The sequence below is a fragment of the Prunus dulcis genome, chromosome 8, assembly GCF_902201215.1.
Source record: "Prunus dulcis chromosome 8, ALMONDv2, whole genome shotgun sequence".
NCBI lineage: Eukaryota > Viridiplantae > Streptophyta > Magnoliopsida > Rosales > Rosaceae > Prunus > Prunus dulcis.
In genome coordinates this window covers 10,575,428-10,596,729 of record NC_047657.1, presented here as the reverse complement: position 1 = coordinate 10,596,729, position 21,302 = coordinate 10,575,428, and the positions used below count along the sequence as shown (strand labels likewise).

Here is a 21,302-nt window from a genome sequence, read left to right as displayed (position 1 = left end):
ACTAATCTAAATCATGGGAATATAAATTTTGGCTAGGGTAGCATTGTTTCTCTTTTTCTTTTTTTTCTTTTTAGTATTGTTTCTCTGCCTCATGGATATCCAGGTAATTTACAATTAAGGCATCAGAAATTGCAAACCAATATTAATTGCCATGTGTAATCTGTAAAGAGTAATATTATTGCTTGCAATGTACTTTTATATATATATAAACACATTAACCATGCAAATGGTGACATGGGATTTCTAGTAGTGTACAAATTGGAAAAATTATGACCCTCTTGTTACCTAAAATCCATCTTCCCAACTGGCTATCTCTTCCTTTTTGTCAATAACCTGGCTACTTCAAGTTGATCATGATTCATGATTTAGAACATCAAAATTGAAAGTAGCTCCTTAAAAAGAATGCAATGCATGATGAACATTTTTTGGGAAAAAAAAAAAAAAAAATTAGAGGTTTAACTAGGAAGGACACAATAGCCTTCCCATGAAGCACCCCTTACCAGAGAGACTAATGTATAGAACTTGCGCCTAAAAACCAGTTTGTAAACGATGAGTGCGCAAGAGATCTTAAACCATCTTATTTTTCCAACATAAAATAAACATGAAATTTTCAAGAGGATCTAATACCGTGCGGGAGGAAGAAATTTTCTGAGGCGACTTTGAACTATGAAAGTAAACAAGAAATCATTATTATGTATGCCTATGAGAGAGCCTTTCCAATCAGATTCAATACCAGTGGAACCAAACAATACAATTCACTTCTTTGTAATTCAGAGTGCTTCAAAATTCATGTCTTGTACATTAACAAATGTAATGGAAAACTACACTTGAATTTAAAGAAAAGAAAAACAAAAAAATAGGGTAAAAGGTAAGTCAATCCAATGAGCTTGACACGATTCTTCCGACTATTATTACTAATTAAACACATGAGCAGGCAAACGCTCGATAAAAATGCAAATTGACCTCTTGCAAGCCCCCTCAACTTTCAAATGTAGTAATGTGCAATTCTTTCTACAAAATGTTTGATCTGTATACAGCCATCTCTGCCAGTGCTCTCATTAGAGAAAAATGAAAAGACCGTCGTATCAATAAAAGATCGCCTGTATTAACCAACTAGCCGCTGCCCACAATCTCATGAATGGCATCACTGACGGCTTCATCCTCAGATCTAACGGCCAGTTTCATGGCAACCTCCCTTGAACTATCTATTCCAAAAGACAACCGCACAAGGACCTTCACATTGCCTATGTATACACCAGACAATAGACATGTGTGTGACCTTGAGTTGCTGGCGAGAACCTCTGTGCCCTGAAACCACACCGAGAAAATACGGCATAAAATATACACATACATATAATTTAATCAACTTATTTTCAAAAGTTAAAATACATTTGTGAAGTATCCAACGCAGATTATTAGAAGTGATATATCCATTGAGTACCAACGGGGATACTTCAACCTCTAAAAGCACATGTAAGGCAACACTACATCGAAAGAATCCAAAAGTGCCTAATCGACAAATGATAAACATTTGATTTTAAAACAAAATTACCTCACAGGGCTGCAGTCCAAGGAGGTTGATGACAGTATTAACAGCTTCAGTCAAGCTCTCCCTTTGTCCCAGGCCATATTCATCTATCCGCTCAAAATCAGGGCCCATGCTTTCCCATGCATTCCTGAAATTGAAGACTGGAACCTTCAAAATGTAATCAGCAGGTACAACCTCAAGATCCTCCAGCTGGTATTCATCTTCCACACCATCTTCCTCTGCCTCGCCAGTGGTTGGATCAACCTGGTGACACACACCCAACTCATAAGAAAAGAAAATAGACAAAGCTCAAAACTTCTGATGATTTCATATTTCATATTGTATATCATTGTGTATCATTGTGTATTTCATATTGTATATCATTGTGTATATCCTTAGAAGCCAACCTTCTAGTCTTTTTTCATTAACACAATTAAAAAATTCTCATGCACACAAAACAAACCCATAGAAGAAAGATGTACAGAATCCAAAATCCAATTTAAGGAGCAAGGTATTATGAGTAGAGAACAACTAGAACAACCAGTGTTATTAACCAACAAGGTGTATGGTGAAGTTTAGCAAAAGCTTTGAGCAAGACATCCATCCATGTGATAGTTGTGGATGACAAGACTTGCAGATTATATAGATCTTCAAAAAACACATATAGCTTTTCCATAGTTTTATTAGCTAAAGCCAGTTTCACTCCCATGTCTGGTTCTTAATGATCAACTCGCTGTCAAGAAACTCAATCTAAGCACATGGATAAAGGTAGAACTTGGTACCTCTTTAACAATGAACCTCAATGTGTTCGAAAATTTTCCGACTGCGGGGACACCTTCTGGCCTCTCAAATGCCAAAAAGGTCTGTCCAGGTGTATCATAAGGAAGAGACGCAAGAGGCTTAGATGCAACTTCAGAAAATTCCTCTGCTTCTGAAGCATCCACGGCCACAATAACCTGGCAGACAGAGAGTTATAAAGAAAATCTCAAGGAGAGCTACAAAATTAAAAAGCTGTTTCAAAATAACCAGTCATTACATTTTCCAGTAATTGCTCGGGAATGGTATTGGTGCAGTTGTACTGGAATACAACATGACTATCAAAGATGTGCTTGACAACATTAACTGCATATTCGGTTTCTGGCTCTGTCAACTCCACAGGTGCTGAGGACTGATGTGAAAAGGTACACAATAAATTCCAAAGCAAAAAAAAAAAAATATAAGCTGAAACATGCATGTAAAGTATGAGGAAATATTCACTTTGCAGAACCTTGAATAGCTTGCCAAAGTTTGAAAACTCCGGAATGGAGGAAAGCAACTTCTCATAAGCATCAACTGTGGATACAGGGGCACTTGGAGTCACACCCAGACCAGTTGGCTTTTTACTCTGGGCTTTCTTCTCAGCAAGTGGCTGGGACTTAATCTCCTTGGGTACAGAATTAATGTCAAAAGGTTCTTCTGAAGCCTCCTGTAATCGGCATTAACACATTCCTGAAAACATGAGATAAGGACCTTAAAAGGAAAAAATGGAAAAAGCAAATGGAGGTTACTCACATAATTCTTCAAACTTGTCTCCAGATTGACAAGTGGCACATCCAGAGACCCAAAGAGGAAGTCCTTTACATCACTGTCAGTCTCAACTACTGAACCATCTCCTCCAAGCGTATTTAGATAGAGCGTTGCCCTATCACGAACCTGGGAAATTGCAGAAAAGAGAAAACTATTCAGTATATTCTGAAGGACAGAGAATACTAAAACAATTAAGTTAATCCCAAAGCTAAAACAAACAAAACATGAAAGCAATGGCACAGGAACACAAACAAAGATACAGACAAATGCTCAGAGCCACACACCTATTCTTAGATCAATGCTCATGCATATATGTCATATATTTATATATAACCTAAACGTATAGCCTCAAAAATAGATATAGCATACCTCATCATCACTGTCAAAGAGACATCGTCTTAACAGAATAAATACTCGTGGCTGAAACATAGAAGAAGAAAAAAATTGTTTACTTTTATCGGTAACCATAGCCAGCAACAAAACTCATTGCAGTAAAGAGGGGGAAGATAAGAGAAGACATTGTTCATTTAAAAAGATATCACCTTCAATGAATCAACCAAAGCACCAAATTTTGCCAATGTGCTCACAGCACTGGCTCGAACAGTGGCATTCTCAAGATGCACTCGGTTATAAATATACCGTATGTATTTGCTTGGATCAGAGGTTTTTGGCCCTTCAATACCCAAAAAGTGGAGTATCTAACAATACAATAACTCAATCAGCCAAAAAACATTAAAAGTATTAAATTCTTAACAAGTTTATGATAGAGAAAAATTCCACCTGTGTAGAAAGATAGGTGAATTCACAATCTTCAATGAACTCACAAAGATGAAGCAAGCCACTTTCCTTTGCATCAGGGATATCTCTTATGAGAATCACAATTGAATCAACAATTGCCTTTTTGTACTCAAATCCACCTTCTTCTCTGAGAATGTTGCTGAGAAAGTTCATCCTGTGGAAAACGAGAGACAAGGAACGTTACTTGAAAAAATATACACAAATAAGAATACGTGCAGTGAAACTAATAACCATATTAAACCAAACATTTTGAAACAAAAAAAACAAAAACTGTATCTGATATCCCACTCACAGAGCTCTGTACTTCAGTGGAAACTTCAAACACAATGATCTTATGGCTTCCACAACTACAATTTTGAACTCATCAGCAATATCTGACATGAAATTAGTTATTTGCTTCATCAAGCGATCCACACTTGATTCATTTCCTGTCTTCAGAAGTGTGGTGATTGCCAGTGTGGCAATACTTCTGTTCTGGTCAGAAATCAAACTCTCCATATCAATGTTGCAGTTTGTGACAGCCATTGGATGTGTCATTGCCACCTGAAAAAAGTTCAAACTTGTTAGTATAATATATCAGGAATAATATTTACCAAGAATCAATAAAACAACTAAAATCAAAGTAACAAGGAACAACATGCTTTTTTCCAAACAAAAAATCCAGATAATCAAGACCTACATAGTATTCATAAATGTTAATACATTGATCATACAATCAAATTCATTTCACATAGGATTTCACATCTATCTAAAAACTACAAGAGCAAAATTCATGACAGAAGGTCAGTCTGATTTCATTTACCAACAAAAGAGAAACTAAAATAACATTATATCAAATTATCATAAATTTCAAATGCAACTTGTAGTACAGTAGAAGGAGGAGGGGGAAACCTTGTTCAAAGTGCGGACAGCAGCAAATCTTAGCACTGGCTTGGAAGAGCTCAAAAATAGCTGAAGAACTGTGATTGCAGGAGTCAGTTCTCTGGTGGTCACGCCATGGAGCTCTGTAATTGCTCTGGCAGCCTCAAAAATCACCATCTCTGCTTTGTGGCGAAGACACCCCTCAAGATAATCGTAAAAAGGACGGTCGCCCATTTGTGCATTTCCAGCTGACTCGCGGATAACCTTTAGACAAATAATTAATTAAAATAAAGCACCAAAAAACCAAGTTGACTAACAATTTCCAGCAGAATAAGCACCTGACTAGTATATCGGATCAATAGACATTGGGCCAATGGTGAACGGACAGTCCCCCTTGTCAAGCTGGTAACCAACTTGCTAACAGCAAGACGGTCATTCTGTCGTATCTGCAGTTTCAAAGGTACAATCTCCTCAAAACCTTTCAATTCTAAACATGATCGATATAATCTTATCTAAGGATAGCTGTTGGGTAGATGAAGAATCTTTCTTTATATTCCGTTTAAAAACTTTAAAAATGACTGTTCCTCTACCAGAATCAACTACATGGCATAAGTACCAAAACAAGGGAACTAAGGTCCATGGCAAAGAGTTAAAAAGCTAAACTATGGCTATGCAAATAGAAAATGATTACACACACTTCACACCTAGCCTGCTTGTTTCACTTGCTCACATGAACCCAACATATGTCTATGAATGCAAATAATTAGTTAGCTATTTTGGTAAATTAACCATAGGGAGGATATCAGACTAAGAAATTACTCTATACTTTCAAAACAAAAACAAAAACCCAACCAAACCAATCACACATACCTGATGGAGCAAAGCCAGTGCATGGAACTGTACGAGGGCAGCTCTTGACTGGACAGCTTCCTGAACCTCATTACTCCACCTTTTGACAATCTCTGGGTTAGTCTGTCAAAAGAGGAACGTAAGATGCAAATTCAGCAAACAACTAAATCCTGCAACTGGGGATAACAGAAACAGTACCTGGAGTAGATGGATCCCACTAACTAGAGCTGCACTTGCAACCACTGGATTCTTGTCGACAATGGCTTGTTTTAAATACCGCTCAATCTGGGTCAGAAGGGTTCCATCTGTAATCCGACACAGCACACGGATGGCATTTGCCCGATACATATCAGTTTTACTATTCATATCCTTCATCAGGGAGCTTGTCACAATAATAACCTTGTCATCGGAAAAATATCTGAAGTCAGTCCCAATCTTTGTGCATGCAAATATATTGAGGAAATCAAATCATATCAAGTTATGTCACCTCATCCGCAGAGGGAGAGAGCTCTTTTATGATCAGATAAACCATTCTCCTCAATCCTATATCTCTCGATTGGAAAAGCTTAGTCACGGAAAAGAAAACTTCCGTAGCTTCAACCTATCAGTTTAATTCCAAATAACATGAATCAATTGATGAGCAATAATGCAATAACAGTGCTTCAAGTAGATCAACAAAATTGACGCATAAGACACTGATTCAAGGAAGCAACAGAACCATTCAGTACAGAAGGAAATTGACCTTTGTAAAGGTTTCTCCCTGGTTCAGTAGATACAGAAGCTTCGTAATGACCTGAAAATGCAAAACAATGCAAATTACCCAACGTCAATTTCTGCAGAGCAAATAAGACGACTGAGAAAATGTGATTAGATGGATACTTCGGTGGTGCAAAGCAATAACCTGAGAGCATCTTCTAGAGTCTAGCTGAGGATCATTGAAAACCCTGGCTTCCTGAAGAACAGCACCCTTCTCGATCCCCAGAAACGGAGAGTACTCTGCTGTGAACAACATCACAAAAGATACAGCCTTACTAAGCAGCTAATTACTATAAAACTCAGAGAATTGACATTGCTAATACCCCAGAACCCGAACCAATCAACAAGGCTACAAGATCCAAATCAATAGACCATTCACACTAAATCAAGACAAACCAATTAGATTTGCAATAAGTTTAGTTTCCACATTGCAACATTGGCGCAACAAAACTTATAAATGAACCAGATCAGCATAAAGTGAAGCCGATCAATAATATTTAAACCCTAATTGACTGCAATCCCATTCAAACGCCTCAAAATAGGTAAATCTTGGGAATAAAACAGCTATAAACAAAGAGATCTGGGAGCACAAATTGCGGAATAAGAATTTGCAGCCTAGAGGCCCAAAATTTAACCAAAATTGGGAGTGAAAAACCAGATCGATTTGGAGATCGATTTGGAGAGAAAGAAAAATTGTGAGTCTATGAGTGGGAGGGGCATACCTTCATCGTCACGATCGTCGTCCTTCTTTACGAGAGGCTGAGCCATCGCAAAGCCAAATGAATCTCTGAGATCTAGAGAAACTGTACAGACCTGTTAGCCCCTCTCTCTCTCTAAATGTTTGCTCGCTGGCCCGCTCTGAGCGTAGTTAGTGAGGTTTTGAAGGTGAAGAAGAAATAAGAAAAAAAAAAAATACGAGGCTTTGTTTCTAAACAAACGCCAACAGAGCCTAAAGAGGGCTCAGATCAGATGAACTAAAAGATGGAGTTTGGATCCTGTACGGGTGCGGGTCTAGGGGTGCTGACGGTGTTTGTTTATGGGAGCACGCCACGTCATGTGTGCTGGTGGATCCAGTAGGAGTAGAAGTTCTAAATTACCCTTTCGCAGAAGAGGAAAGTTCAAAACTACCCATGAAGTACCAAACCCAAACCGTGCGACTTACTTCAAATGCCGATTGATTAAAATACGAATAGCCCGTACCTTCTATTTTTCCTTGTTTCTTTTTCAATTTATTGGGTATTTATTCACTCTTGAAAATGTCTTGCATTAGAGCAACTCCACCCGTTTGCCTTTAGCCATGGCAAGGGTGGAGCTAGGGCGAGCACTATTCACGTGAATAGTGCTTGCCCTTGCAAATAGTAAATTGTGTCTCCACCCGTTGCCTTTAGCCATGGCAATTACTATTCATTTTTTTGTTTTTTCCTCCTATTTTGTAATGAAAATAATTAATTTGGGTAATATTTTCAGATAAGATTTTCGGATTCCTACGTGTCAAGACTATTCATAATCAGATAAAATTTTTGGATAAGATATTTGGATTCAAATTTCGGATTAATTTCAAAGTTCAAATTTCAGATAAATATTTGGGTTCAAATTTCGAATTAATTTCAAAATTCAAATTTCAGATAAATTTGGGTTTAAATTTCGGATGAATTTCAAAATTCAAAATTCAGATAAATTTGGGTTCAAATTTCAAATAAATTTGGGTTCAAATTTCGGATGAATTTCAAAAGTTGAATTTCATACAAATTAGGGTTCAAATTTCGGATGAATTTCAAATTTCAGATAAGATTTCATCCAATAAAATCAAGCCACGTGGCATGTCTATCTTGCCAAATTTTTCTATAAAACCAGAGTCCCAGCTCATACCTCTCACACCACATCTTTCTATATTTTCATTTCTGAGAGTTTATAATTCATACTTCATTCATTCTGAATGGAAGAATTTAGGAGATGTTTGGAAAGACAAGAGAGAGAAAGAAGAGAGAGAAACCGTAGAGCAGATGAAGTCAATGAGTTGCAGAGACAAGTCGATGAGCAAGTTCTCATAGCAGTGGCTTTGGAAGAAGAAGAGAACCAAGGTCGCCGTCATAGTTCACAAGCCGGCCGCCGCCGGAATGTGGAAAGACATAGGCATTCTCGGGGTAAGAATCTTTTGGAAGATTATTTTATCCCAACTTCTTTGTACTTTGATGTTGATTTTCGAAGGCGATTTAGAATGCAACCTCATTTGTTCAATAAAGTCATGCATGATGTTTGCAATTATGATGCATACTTTGTTCAAAAGTGTGATGCTGCTGGGGTTTTGGGGCTTCTTCCTGAGCAAAAGCTTACAGCTGTTATACGAATGTTGGCGTATGATGCATCTGCTGATCAGGTGGATGAGATTGCCCGGATGGGGAAGTCCACTACGTTGGAGGCTTTGGTAAGATTTTGTTCTGCTGTTGAAACTCTGTACACTAGGGACTACCTGCGTAGACCTACTCCCAGGGACCTCCAACGGCTTCTACAAAAAGCCGATGCTCGAGGATTCCCTGGAATGATTGGTAGCATCGACTGCATGCATTGGCAATGGAAGAATTGCCCAACTGCCTGGCAAGGTGATTATGGAAATCGAAAAGGCCAAAAAAGTATCATCCTTGAAGCGGTTGCTGGTTTCGACCCATGGGTTTGGCATGCCTTCTTCGGAGTTGCAGGATCACAAAATGACCTCAACGTGCTGGGTCAATCCCCCGTCTTCAACGATGTATTGAGAGGCCAAGGCCCCAATGTCACCTATGAAGTCAACAATACAGTATACCAGACGGGATACTACCTAGCTGATGGAATCTACCCGAGGTGGACGACTTTTGTCAAATCCATTCCAAATCCCCGATCCCAGAAGCAAAAATTATTTGCTACATATCAAGAGGGATACAGGAAAGATGTCGAAAGGTGTTTTGGCATCCTTCAAGCCAGGTGGTTGATTATTCGAGGTGCAGCCCGCATGTTTGATGAGGAGATCCTCAGAAGCATTATGATGACTTGCATCATCCTCCATAATATGATTGTGGAGGATGAGTACGATTATGATGCTTTAGAGGTCTATGAACCGGATCCAATGAACACGGCTTTGACACGGATTTATGAAAGGCCCATGGGGCCAAATGGAGAACCGTTTGAGCCGGAACCGTTGGTGAGGGATGGTCATTTGATGACCCGAATGATAGATCGATATGAGGAGATGCAATCTTCGTATGTTCATGAAATGCGTCAATTTCACTTGATGGAGCATCTATGGGCGGTGAAAGGCAATGAAGATTAATTATGGAGAATATATGCTTTGCTTATGTTTTATTTGGTATGGTTTGGTTGTGTTTTTATTTTTATTGTGCCTTCTTTGTACTTTTATTTTTATTATTGTGCCTTGTTTGTACTTTTAATTTTATTTTTATTATGTTTTGTTTGAAGTATGGAATATGTTGAATAAAAAGGTAATTTATTGAATGCTTTGTTTATTAAATAGTGAAATGTAATACAAGTCATTATGAATTACTACTAAAATAAAATACATGAATTATAACAACTTTAATAGAAAACAACTAAAATACAAATACATAAAAGATATGCTAACTAATTTAATGGTTTCCATCATTTAACCAATCCGTGTTGCTAGGCCCATCATCCCGGAAAAGTTTTCTTCTCATAACATCCCTTCGTTCTAGCTTCCAAAATTGTTTTGTTTCAGGGGACATATGACTTGTATCCATCGCCATGGTTTCCCGATCTGTCTTGTCCATATCTTTTTTGCGCAAATACTCCCTTTCACGTGCAAACTCAGCATCAAGGGCCAACTCGTGCTCTTGGCGTTTTTGCTCCATTTCTATTCTTATGCCGTTTTGCCTTGCAATTTCCTCCAAAAATTGTGAATTTTGATTGCTTGAATTACCCTTCTTCTTTGCCTTCGCGGCCTTTCGGCCAATGGGCCTCGGCTCCTTTTCGATGGGTGAGTCTTGACTCATAGGAGAATCAAGAGGTGAATCCGATGTCATTGAATCACGGAGTGGCGTCTCGTTTAACACAACCTCCGGACCCGTTGGAATAATTACGAAGCGTTTGCAAAATTTCACCACCTCCCAACATTCATGATGGGTGAAACTTTTTTTGCCACCCCCGGTTGCACCGAACCACATTTGTGCTTGAATCATCTATTGAACAAAAAAAATGGAAATGCAATAAATATTTAAAAAATATTGGATATGCAAGAAATATTAACAACATATTAAAAATACAAGCAATATTAACAAAATATTGAAAATGCAAGAAATATTAACAACATATTGAAAATGCAAGCAATATGAACAAAATATTGAAAATGCAAGCAATATTAACAAAATATTGAAAATGCAAAAAATATTAACAACATATTTAAAATGCAAGCAATATGTACAAAATATTGAAAATGCAAGCAATATTAACAAAATATATATATGAGGAGATTAAACTTAATAAAAGAAAAATTATAAAATACTTACCTCGTTAGTACGATTTTGCCCACTTCTATAGTTGTCCATCGCTTTTGCTAGGGCATTTCTCCATTTTCCCAACTCTTTATTGAGAACTTTCCACCTACTGGATAATGCCATCTCCGTACGAGTAGTCCCCGGAATTTTTTCACAAAACTCGGCATGAATTTTTTTCCACATATGAAAAAATTTCATCTCATTGCCGGACACGGGACAATGACAAATTTGGAGCCAAACCTCACACAAGGAAACATCTTCCATGGTGCTCCAAGCCCCTCCGGTTTCGATAGAAGAAGCCATAAAAATATGAAATCAAAATGATAGATGAAAAAGAGGAAAATGTTGTGTAAAAAGAGTGAATTATAGTAGAAGTATAATGAAATGTAAGAGTATTGGTGTTGAAAGTGAAGGGTATTGATAGGTATTTATAGAAAAAAAATATCAGAATTTTTTAGAATTTTTTAGAATTTTTTTCATATTTTTTTCAGATTTTTTTCACCCAAAAAAGCCTCAGCCGTTGGATTGAGAGGAGAAGCAGATCGAAAGGCAGCGAGCGCGACACGTGGCAGCCTACCGTTGGCGCTGGCGTCGCGCTGACGTCAGCGCGCGCCAGTTCAAATTTTTTTACCGTTGGCGCGTGCAATGCACGCGCCAACGGTAAAAAAATTTGAACTGGCCAGGGCTGACGTCAGCGTGACGCGTGCGCTGACGTCAGCAAACTCGTTTTGGACCTGGGGCTGGTTTGGACTTTGGGCTGGCCCGAGTTGGTGGGTCCCACACCACCCCCGGGCCTGGGCGCAACGCTGGAGCGCGAAATTTTTTTTGGCCCGCCCTCGCCTCGGGCTGGGCTGCACCGCTGGAGGTGCTCTTAATACAACGATGGTTACTTACTTTCGATATTGGAAAGATAAATATCGCTAGACTAAGGCCCGTTTGATAATTATTTCAGCTTTCAATTTTTAGTTTTTAGTTTTCATTTTTTAAAAACTGAAAACTTGTTTCATATAATGAAGGTGCATGCTGGTAGTATTTTTTTGGTGAATTTTTTGGAATTATAATGTGTTTCTGTGAATTTTGGATCTAGAGGAGGCTTATACTAGGTCTATGGCCGAACACAAGAATCGAGCAGTCAAGTCCAAGTTGAGAGGTCCCAAATACCAAGTTTTGGTAAATGGAGTACATTTGATTTTATGTGTGGTGATGTAAAATTAGTGAATGAAAAAAGTGCACAAAAATCGATTAATATAAAAAATTGTGTAAGTGTTATTTGACAATGACATGAACACTAGTATGACACGAACTACTAAGAACATATAATAAAATCGACTTAGAATCAAGTGAGTTCCCATTTTGACACAGAGTGTTAATCTTAACAACTTATAAAACTCAAACACTAACCTTGCTCAGCCTTGTTGTCGAAATTGTCGACATTACTTAGAGAGATTCTTCTCCTTAGATGTCGATGCCTCATAATCTTGTTCTAGATTGGGTGAATGCTTTTGAGTTGTGTGTCGGTCAAGGTGTCTTGCCCATCAAGAAACAGTAGTAGAACAATGAATCTCAATACATATAAAACTAAGAAACTTTAGCCTTTACATTTAACTTAAACACTGATTAAAAAATAAAAGCAGCTGGACGAGTACATGTTGAGTTCTTGATCAATACCGAGTCCTAGACAGACAATAAATCATCTTACATAGAGAACGCATTTAATCTGAACAAGACACAGTTAGAAACGGACGAGTTTTTTTTTAATTACTTGAAACAATTGATTAAATAAGTTAGGTTAAAGTATTTTTATCACAAACAAAGAAATGACATGACACGAACATAACGCGTTTAAAACAAATTGCCACCAGTACCTCACATCTCCATTTGGTTTTGTTTTGCTAGACAGTAAATTTTTTTAATTTATTTATTTTAAAATAAGAATAGTATAAATTACTATAACTCGAGAAAGGATGATCAAACTCAAATGCAAGAGAGCAAGATCTATAACTCGAGAATGGATGATGAAACTCAAATGCAAGAGAGCATCCCGCATCTGCATGCAAAAGCAGATTTGTAGTAAAAGTGGGTTTTGTACATTTGTGCAAACCATAATCAACAAACCCATGATCAAACAAAACTACTCCACTCCTTTGAACTCCCCTTCAGTTTTCTTTTGATACACAACTCTCAGTTCAATTTTCAGCATCCCATTGTACTTATCTCCATGAGATTCATCTCCTAATGATTAACATAGAAGTATTAACTGATTAAGCTTCTCAAAATCCTCCCATCCCCACAATATAGTTGTTTCCCATTGTTCCATTTCTTTACAAGGACATGATTGTACGTTTTAAAACTACAAAGATGAAATTGTAAACTCAAACAAACTGCAGAAACCAAAATGTATCTCTCCCTAAACGAAATTGGGGCGTCCTTTGCAAAATCAGTCGAGACTAAACATCAATTTGCAGCATAGACTCTTTAACACAAAATAACCGCATCAATGTGTAAAAATATACCGGGAGAGAAAACCATACATGGAAGAAGAAACAGTCATTTACAACATTCTAATGGAAAGCTACATGGTGTGAGATTGGTAGCTACAGAGGAGGGAAAATATTCAGGCAAAGAGCAGAAGAGGAGGTTTCTCAAGCCCAAGTTCTCACGAAACGTATATGCATCTTTTGCTCAATATTAAAACTGTCCGTCTTTCCAATGAGTGGGTTACAACAAGCAACACATTAGAAGATTCTAGTTTCTCATACCCAGTATCTTCATCAACAACACAGAAAGGTACAAAGGATATACTATGCGAGAGAGGCATCGAGAACCGTGGGTCTGAGAGAAGCTGAAATTCAGGATACAAAAAGGAGATGTTTGCTCCCTAATAGGCTTAAATTATTTTCCTATGGCCTCCAAACGCCCATATCTGCAATGTAAACACAAAACAAAGTCATATTTCATAAAATGAACGACGCATGTGGACTGATTGAGAATATAAAGAAGAAACCCAACATAACTACCATAAAAAGGGACCAACAGACATAACAAATAAGACCATACTGATCCAAGAATATTAATGGTCTTACAACGAATGGCAGGGTCTATCAACCCAACAAACAAACATTTATTATAGTCAGATACTCCAATGAATCTAACCCAGAGGACATTATAGTACTGAAAGAAATTTAACTTGTTTTGTAGGGAAATTGATTCCAATTTTCAAGATCAACAAAACTATTTGTTCCATATTTATTGACCACAGCGTGACCATATCTCTTGCACAGATGACACCCATGGGGGATCGACTTGTATTCTCATGAGAGACGTAATCAACAATGTGGTCCTTAAATGTGGTATTATTCTTCCAAGATTAGATACAACGAATGAAAGATACTGAGTAAACAGATGCAAAGAAAGACACAACCCAATAAGAAGGCAAAATTCCAGTAACTATAAGCGCTTCAGCTCTATAAAGCATCTTTAAATGCCACACAGAAGTTACTTGTTACTACAACCTTAGAATAAACTAGAAAATACTTGGCCCAAGTTACCAAAAGCTTTATACTTCATAAGTACATCACACATGCAAAAATACTTTTGCAGGTCAAAGTGTCTAAAAAGGGTGCTGCTTGCAACAGAAACATCACATTACACTGCCTTACTTTTTCTCTACTTCTATTTGCATTCATGATTGCAGAAAAAATCAACAAATATTACTAAAAATGTTGTTTCCCATGCACGTTGCATGCCCTAAATGAAATAACAGAGGCAGGCCTTAGGAAAATAACCTTTAAATTTGTATCCCAACTTCCTGTACACAAGGCACTTCCATCAGCTGACAAACCCAAACAGCTAATCTGGGCCTCATGTGAGTTCTGGAGGGATCCCAAGTTCAAAACCACCTGCCACAAAATGAAAGAGCAATTAGAGCCATTCCATCCAATGACATCCCTGACACAAATCCGTAAATATTGATAAAAGGATGGAAGAAAATCAAAATGCAGGATTGATAGGATCAATTTATGACATAGACATTCTAAAAGTATCACACACATTGGAAGTATGACATTTCATACGGCAGGATTAATTTATGACTTAAGACATTTTAGAAGTATTCCACATTTATTTATTTTTAATTCGAAGCATGACATTTCATATGATGCATCATGGACAATCATAACTGTTCAAGGTGGAAGCCAACCGCTACTCTTTCTACTTTTCCCCCTCTTAGGTATTGAAGTACGTTTGCTGAACTAATTTTTTTTCTTCAAACTGCATGCAAGGCTATATGTTATTTAGACATTATGATATCTCACAGTATAGGCAGGGCATGTGGCAATAAACTTAACCCAGAAAATATTGACAAATCTGAGATGTAATTTTTTTAAAGAATATTACAGACAAAAATCTTAACAGTAGAAGAATTATATTCAGATTATCTCAAGTGCTAGAAGTTAAGAGAAATGGAAATCAAGGGAGAAATAAGAGCTACAGAATATCATCTACTAAATGGAACCAGTTGAGTAGGTTGACTTATTTCATGAACAGAACACTCTGCTGTGTTTCAGTGTCAAAAGAAAAATATGCACTCGGTCACCCAGCCAACCTTTGATCCTAACTCCAAACTTATTTATCTTTTGTGACCAGAATTCATGTTATGCTTTTATTTACAAGAAATATTTGAGAAATAGAAATTAGTTTATATAACTCAAGTCTAACTTAATATACGGAGAAAATTAATTATAAATCAATTGCATGTAAATGTAAAGTACTGCCTGTGCAGGAAGTTGCCTATATACATGCTGAATAAATCCTTAATGCTAAACTAGAATATAAAGTACAAGACAACATGATCTAAAAGGCATCAGCAGTAATAATTTCTTAGGAAACGAAGTGCGCTCAATTGATCATGCAAAAGCATATGTAGACATGTGAATCAAACTTTCTTTACATTACAAATACCTTTGCCAATAAAGTATCCCATACATAGCAATCCCCGTTTGTGTATCCAGCGAAGAGAAGCCTTCCTGATATTGAGAATGCAATGGTTTTCACAGGTGGGAAGTCGTTATCACCATGTTGCTGGTGATATACTTGGAGCTGGTGCCCAGTCCTGATGTCAAATAACCTGCAAGTTCCATCATCTGAGCCAGTTCCAAATCTATTTCCATCTGGAAAGAACTTCACCACATTCACATCTCCCTCATGACCAGGAAACGTCCGCACTGCTCGACTTGCAACACGAGTGTCCCACAATCGGGCAGTTGCATCACAAGAACCAGAGACAAACAATCTTGAGTTGCTTTGATTGATGGATACACTGAAAGAATGCAAACAGTGAGGTGAGTGTTACATTTAGAGTATTCATGATAGGAAACCAAAACCAAAAGGTACGGAGGCAATATTATGGTTTGTTAAAGATTCTTTTAAACTTATTTATACAGAATAAAAACCTTCTGTCGGTATTAACTAATGTGCAGATGTACAGGGTCCCATCCTATAATAAACAACAAGAGCTACAAATAAATGGTAAACCACACTAGCAGCCTTCAATACCGACAATTTAAAAAAAAACTGTAGACACAGTTTCTCTCAGCATTGAATAAATTAGAGCAAACAGTTCCATTACATTGTAAAATCAATGGACATGAATATGGACTGCCCATAACGAACCAGAAAATTGCTAAATCACAGAATTTCAGAGCAGATCAATTAAAAGAACAAGTTTTTATGAGTTAATGTTTGCAAGTTATTAAGCAGTTTCAATATCTACTGTTCAGATGTACCAACTTGTAAGACCTTTTTTTTTTCTTTCCCTTTTCCCTTTGCCTAACAACTCAAGGCTGAAAAGTAAAATATGCAGGTATTCATTGAACACGAACACCCTAATGTAATAGATGTTATATATACAGCCATTTAAAACCACCCAATATACCTCAGTACATCTGCAGTGTGTCCAGACTGAAATTCACCTCCAAAAACTGAAGTCCTGAGGCCAGTAGTAATATCCCACAAAACACATGTTTGATCACCAGATCCAGTAATCAGGTGAGTGTCCTCATCTGGAACATATTGACAGGAGGAAACATAACCTTTATGTCCACTAAGTGTTCTTGATACAGGTAGATTCCCGTCCTTGTCACACAGGGAATTCAGGTTGAAAATAGAGCAAACACTATCCAGACCACCACAAGCAACGGATTGTCCGGTCGGTGAGAAAGCACAAGTCATGACCCATGCACAAGGCAGCTTTATGGCATGAGTCTTCTGGCTTGTTAGTGCATTCCATACTATCAAACGTCCATCTTGAGATGCACTGACAATTCGATTCTTTTCAGAGGTCCAATCTAATGAATAGACCTGCAACAGCAAGTCTTAGTGAGCATAAATCCTATTTAACCTCATCCTCTTAGAAGTGGAATCATAGTTATGGTATCTAAATGTAACCTTGCTTTGGAAGTCCAAAAGTAAAACAAATAAGAGTGATTAGCAATAGAGAGTCTGTAGTGGTTTAGGACTAGACAAGCACAACACAAGACAGCCATAACTCATAAGCAAAAGCAAAGAGCACAAGAAGTAAATAGAAAATCATATGGATTTTAATACTTCTACTCTGCAGTCTTGAGCTCAATATTTATACACAGAGTTTCATATCATATTTGCTAATCTATCAATAGAGAAGTAAATAAATAAAAACAAGCAATTTTAGAATTAAGGCTTTGTAACTTTGCTGTCTATCGAACTATGATAACTGTCAGAAGGGTTTAATGAAATTATGATACCAAAAACGTGGCAACAAACCTCATCAAATTGACTGAAATCTAAGTAAACTTCCTATTCTATCTTCACAATTCTTTATTTGGAAGATTGCAATGACTTGCACACTTTCTTTCCCATCATCAATAAGATGCATTACTACAAAGAATGGAATAAATTCTAATGCGCTCCCCCATCTTTAGAAGTATCAAAACAATGCCATCAATAGACATTATACACCATGGAATGGGATATTGTCTTGCATATCCTTTGTTATACCATCCAACATTATTACATAAGTCCCAAAGTATGGAACCCTAAAAGGAGATTGGCCCGACTTAAATGGGAAAGTGATGAGCATCTGGCATAAACTTAAGGATCGATATGAACAAAAGATTACACAAACAGGGAAAGTAGTTGGAAAGTAGAAGCTGCTTTTTTTACTTGGTGTGACGCAGAAACAGCGGGATAGGGTTTTTCTACTTGCATCCTACAGAAGAAGATTAGAGGAGAGGAAGTGCAGAAGAAACGAACTATACACAGACGTAATGTAAAATATATTAACTTATTTCCATATCCTTGCTGTATCAGAATCCTAATTTCGGAGATTAATTCGTATCTTCTTCTGTATCTGATACTGTACCCGAGCAAAATAGAATCAAAATTGGTTACCAAATCTACTTGACATAAATCAAAATTGGTGAGTTCTTTCTTAATCTTTTTTCTATTTTTTTTCCCCGTAATTTCAAAGTGTGAATCATTAATTTAATTCCTGTATAATTTCCCAAGTTTCGTATATCCAATTTAATTTTATAAATCAAAGTGCCACACTGATTTTTCTCCACTCATTTTCCATTTCTCTTTCAATCAAAATTTATTAAAGAACTTAGCTACCCAATCAACTCCGGAAGACTATAGAGTAACTTTATCTATGAACAGTTCTTTTTGCACCCAAAGAGTTGCTCTCTTACACCTTTAGTTTTCTTAAAGGGGAAATGTCACCCTACACCTATGATTTCAAAAGAAAATGAAAGAAGACATGGCTAAATCCAGACCCAACCAGCCGTGGGTTCTATTTGAAAGAATTCTTTTTCTTAATTATCTTTTGGAAATGTGGGTGTAGAAGGATAAAGTTCGTCGGTTAAGAAATGATGGACGTAGAGAGCTACTCTTTCGGTGTAAATCGAGCTACCCTTTATATAGGCCGTGCAACTTGATTCTTCCTGATCATTATAAGTAATCCTCTTACCTTTGGTCCATTGGTTGGACTTGCCCATCGATAGATTTGGTCTATTGTTTTCACTTTCGTTCCTAAGGTATTCCAGACTTAATAATCCTGGAAAATAATTTTTGTATTTACCTAAAATGTCACTGCCTATTAATAATACTTTTGACCACTGTCTTCAATGCATTTAACTTACTCCATATCCCTAATCAACCTATCCCCTTTTTTGTTTTGAAAACTTGTAAATGTCTTTTCCCCTCTTTTGTACCTAACTTGCTAAATAAAGCATCTAGTGCTTTTGTGGACATTTTGTTAGGCATGATTTCCCTCTCAACAGATAGTCGACACTCTCCAAACTAGACAACCCCACTAGTACGAATTTCACATACTCAAAATCTAAAAAAAATAAGCTTTTTATTCTGAATAGCACACTTCAAACTACCAATGCCCAACAATTCCATTAACCCATATGAATGTGCATTCAAAAGAAGCTCATTTTTACAACAAACCACACAAGCACAGAAAGCATATGATGTATACGTATTACGTATATGTATGTGTAAGTATCATACCTTTCCTGTATGACCTTGCAAGGTTCTACAGCAAACGAGATCGGTGGGGCCAAAAGTGAGCGGAGTCTTCCCCTGAGACTTTGCATACCCAGCCACTGCAAGAATTCACCATCATAAACCAATTAGATCTCAAACCCCAAAAAGACCAATATAATAATAATATCCATTGATAATTTAGGAAACCACAAACCCACACACCATACCATCTGTGTCGAGCAACGAGGCTCGCTTCTCCTTCAAGCGCTCCCTGAGCGAGTTGACGGTCTCGCTCGCCGCCACGTGGCGCTCTTTGAGCTCCGCGACTGACATTGCTCGGAATTCGAGCTTAGAAGCCGGTCATGGAGCGAAAGTGAAACAGCTCCTCCGATTCAAAGCGAAATTAGGGTTTTCATTTCTTCTTCTTCTTCAATTTGAATCCGGAGCTCGAACTTGCGAGGAAGTACAGGAAGCTCTCCGTACGTGTAGGTGTGAAAGGTTAAAAGGGAGGAGGTGGTGGTTTTGTGGTCTGCCTCTGAACGAGTCTCTGAGATTGGGAGAGAGAGTGAGAGCTGTGATATGAAGAGGCTGGTGACTTGGGCATGGGTCGTGAGGGTAGAAGCGTAATTTCGACTGGCGGCTCGGGGCCCACGTCGGTCCACTTGGCTTTTTGTTTTTGGGGAGGTGTGCTGGATGGGAGACACCGTGTGAGTCTCTCATAGCTCCACAACTCACATGTGAATGCTACTATTATACTTGGATGACGTGTACATATTTGTTGGCTGCGCTTAATTTTGGTGTATGAACACTTTTTATTAAAACAAACTTAATCATGAGTTGAGTTTTTTTTAATATATACAAAGCAATATTGAGGAAAGAATGATTCCAACTTTAGGACCTCGGGCGACATTGGTGATGGGATTAAATTGGACTATTTCAATTTAAATGGACATGAGTCTTAATTGTTTTTTAGTGCGTTGGGATTAAACTAATTCAAATGGACAGCAAAATAACATATTGTGTTTTACAGATCATACTTAGAGGGATGAGACTCACAAGACTGGCTTGAACTCAACTCTAATTCAATCCAAGTTAGGCCACCAAACAATGCCTAATCATTTGAACTATAAGCTCATTGCATCATGAGTTAAGTTTTAGTATTTAGGCTAACGGAGTCTAATCTTGTGAAAAAAATCTTGACTTGCATACCAGTAATCTCAGGTTCGAACCTACATGGCACATTGATAATGTGTATGTGAGAAAACTTCATCTCCCTTAATATCGCTTGTATCAACAACAACAATACAAATTTATATTTAATTCTAACAAAAACAACGCATTTAGTGTGTGCGCATAAAAGTCAAATGATTTTTTTTCCTTCATAATTTGGATGTAGGTATTTTTGTTATTTGAGTTCTAATAAAGAGTTTATATGTGGTACTCCCTTTTTTTTTGGTCCGTTTTATTTCTCTTTTTTTTTTTTTTTTTTTTTTTTTTTTTTTTTTAATTGCTTTGTATCATTCTGTTCTGTCCTCATCATATCAAATTGTTTTCTTTTCAAACAAAGGGTATTTGAAGGTTATATGAAAATTTCACATTTTGGGGCTTCTCCCTTTATATATAGAAGATGGGGTGAGGAGGAAACATGATTATTTTATTTCCACATTTTACTCTTAAATAAAAAAGAAAAACTAAAAATTTAAATAAAATAAAATTTTGATGCATGTGCTATCTATCTTAGGAGATGTAGTAATGTCTAAAAATGAACTCTTATTCCTCTCGCACTTCTTCTACTTTCTTGAATTTTCACTACTCATAGCTGATGCAAATTGAGGCACAGGAAATGCTAGAAATGATCAAACTTCAACTTGGGGTTCATAATCTAATTTTTTGTAAATGAATCATTGCCACCCCAT

At 37.2% G+C, this 21,302-nt stretch overlaps 2 protein-coding genes across 4 annotated transcripts; both read right to left on the bottom strand.

The window, feature by feature from the left end:
- Window positions 1-736: 736 nt before the first annotated feature.
- On the bottom strand, window positions 737-7,388 carry LOC117636646 (coatomer subunit gamma). Of its 3 annotated transcripts, none has more exons than XM_034371250.1 (18): window positions 7,081-7,388; window positions 6,504-6,598; window positions 6,345-6,395; window positions 6,090-6,203; window positions 5,801-6,001; window positions 5,624-5,725; window positions 5,092-5,199; window positions 4,784-5,017; window positions 4,185-4,435; window positions 3,875-4,046; window positions 3,637-3,792; window positions 3,464-3,514; window positions 3,080-3,220; window positions 2,796-2,993; window positions 2,565-2,696; window positions 2,311-2,484; window positions 1,553-1,792; window positions 737-1,308 (listed from the first exon to the last, which is right to left on the bottom strand). In XM_034371250.1, exons 1-18 carry the CDS (start codon window positions 7,124-7,126, stop codon window positions 1,114-1,116), a joined length of 2,661 nt encoding a protein of 886 aa, XP_034227141.1. In that variant the 5' UTR covers window positions 7,127-7,388; the 3' UTR covers window positions 737-1,113. The 3 variants fall into 3 exon arrangements, with proteins under 3 accessions (XP_034227141.1, XP_034227140.1, XP_034227142.1); XM_034371249.1 differs by having other exon boundaries at window positions 6,504-6,601; window positions 7,081-7,294; XM_034371251.1 differs by lacking the exons at window positions 3,464-3,514; window positions 3,637-3,792 and having other exon boundaries at window positions 6,504-6,601; window positions 7,081-7,295.
- A 5,946-nt stretch (window positions 7,389-13,334) lies between these two features.
- On the bottom strand, window positions 13,335-19,982 carry LOC117637029 (guanine nucleotide-binding protein subunit beta-2). The gene is made up of 6 exons (XM_034371777.1): window positions 19,614-19,982; window positions 19,411-19,505; window positions 16,793-17,217; window positions 15,820-16,177; window positions 14,646-14,759; window positions 13,335-13,783 (listed from the first exon to the last, which is right to left on the bottom strand). Exons 1-6 carry the CDS (start codon window positions 19,717-19,719, stop codon window positions 13,748-13,750), a joined length of 1,134 nt encoding a protein of 377 aa, XP_034227668.1. The 5' UTR covers window positions 19,720-19,982; the 3' UTR covers window positions 13,335-13,747.
- Between the last annotated feature and the right edge of the window lie 1,320 nt (window positions 19,983-21,302).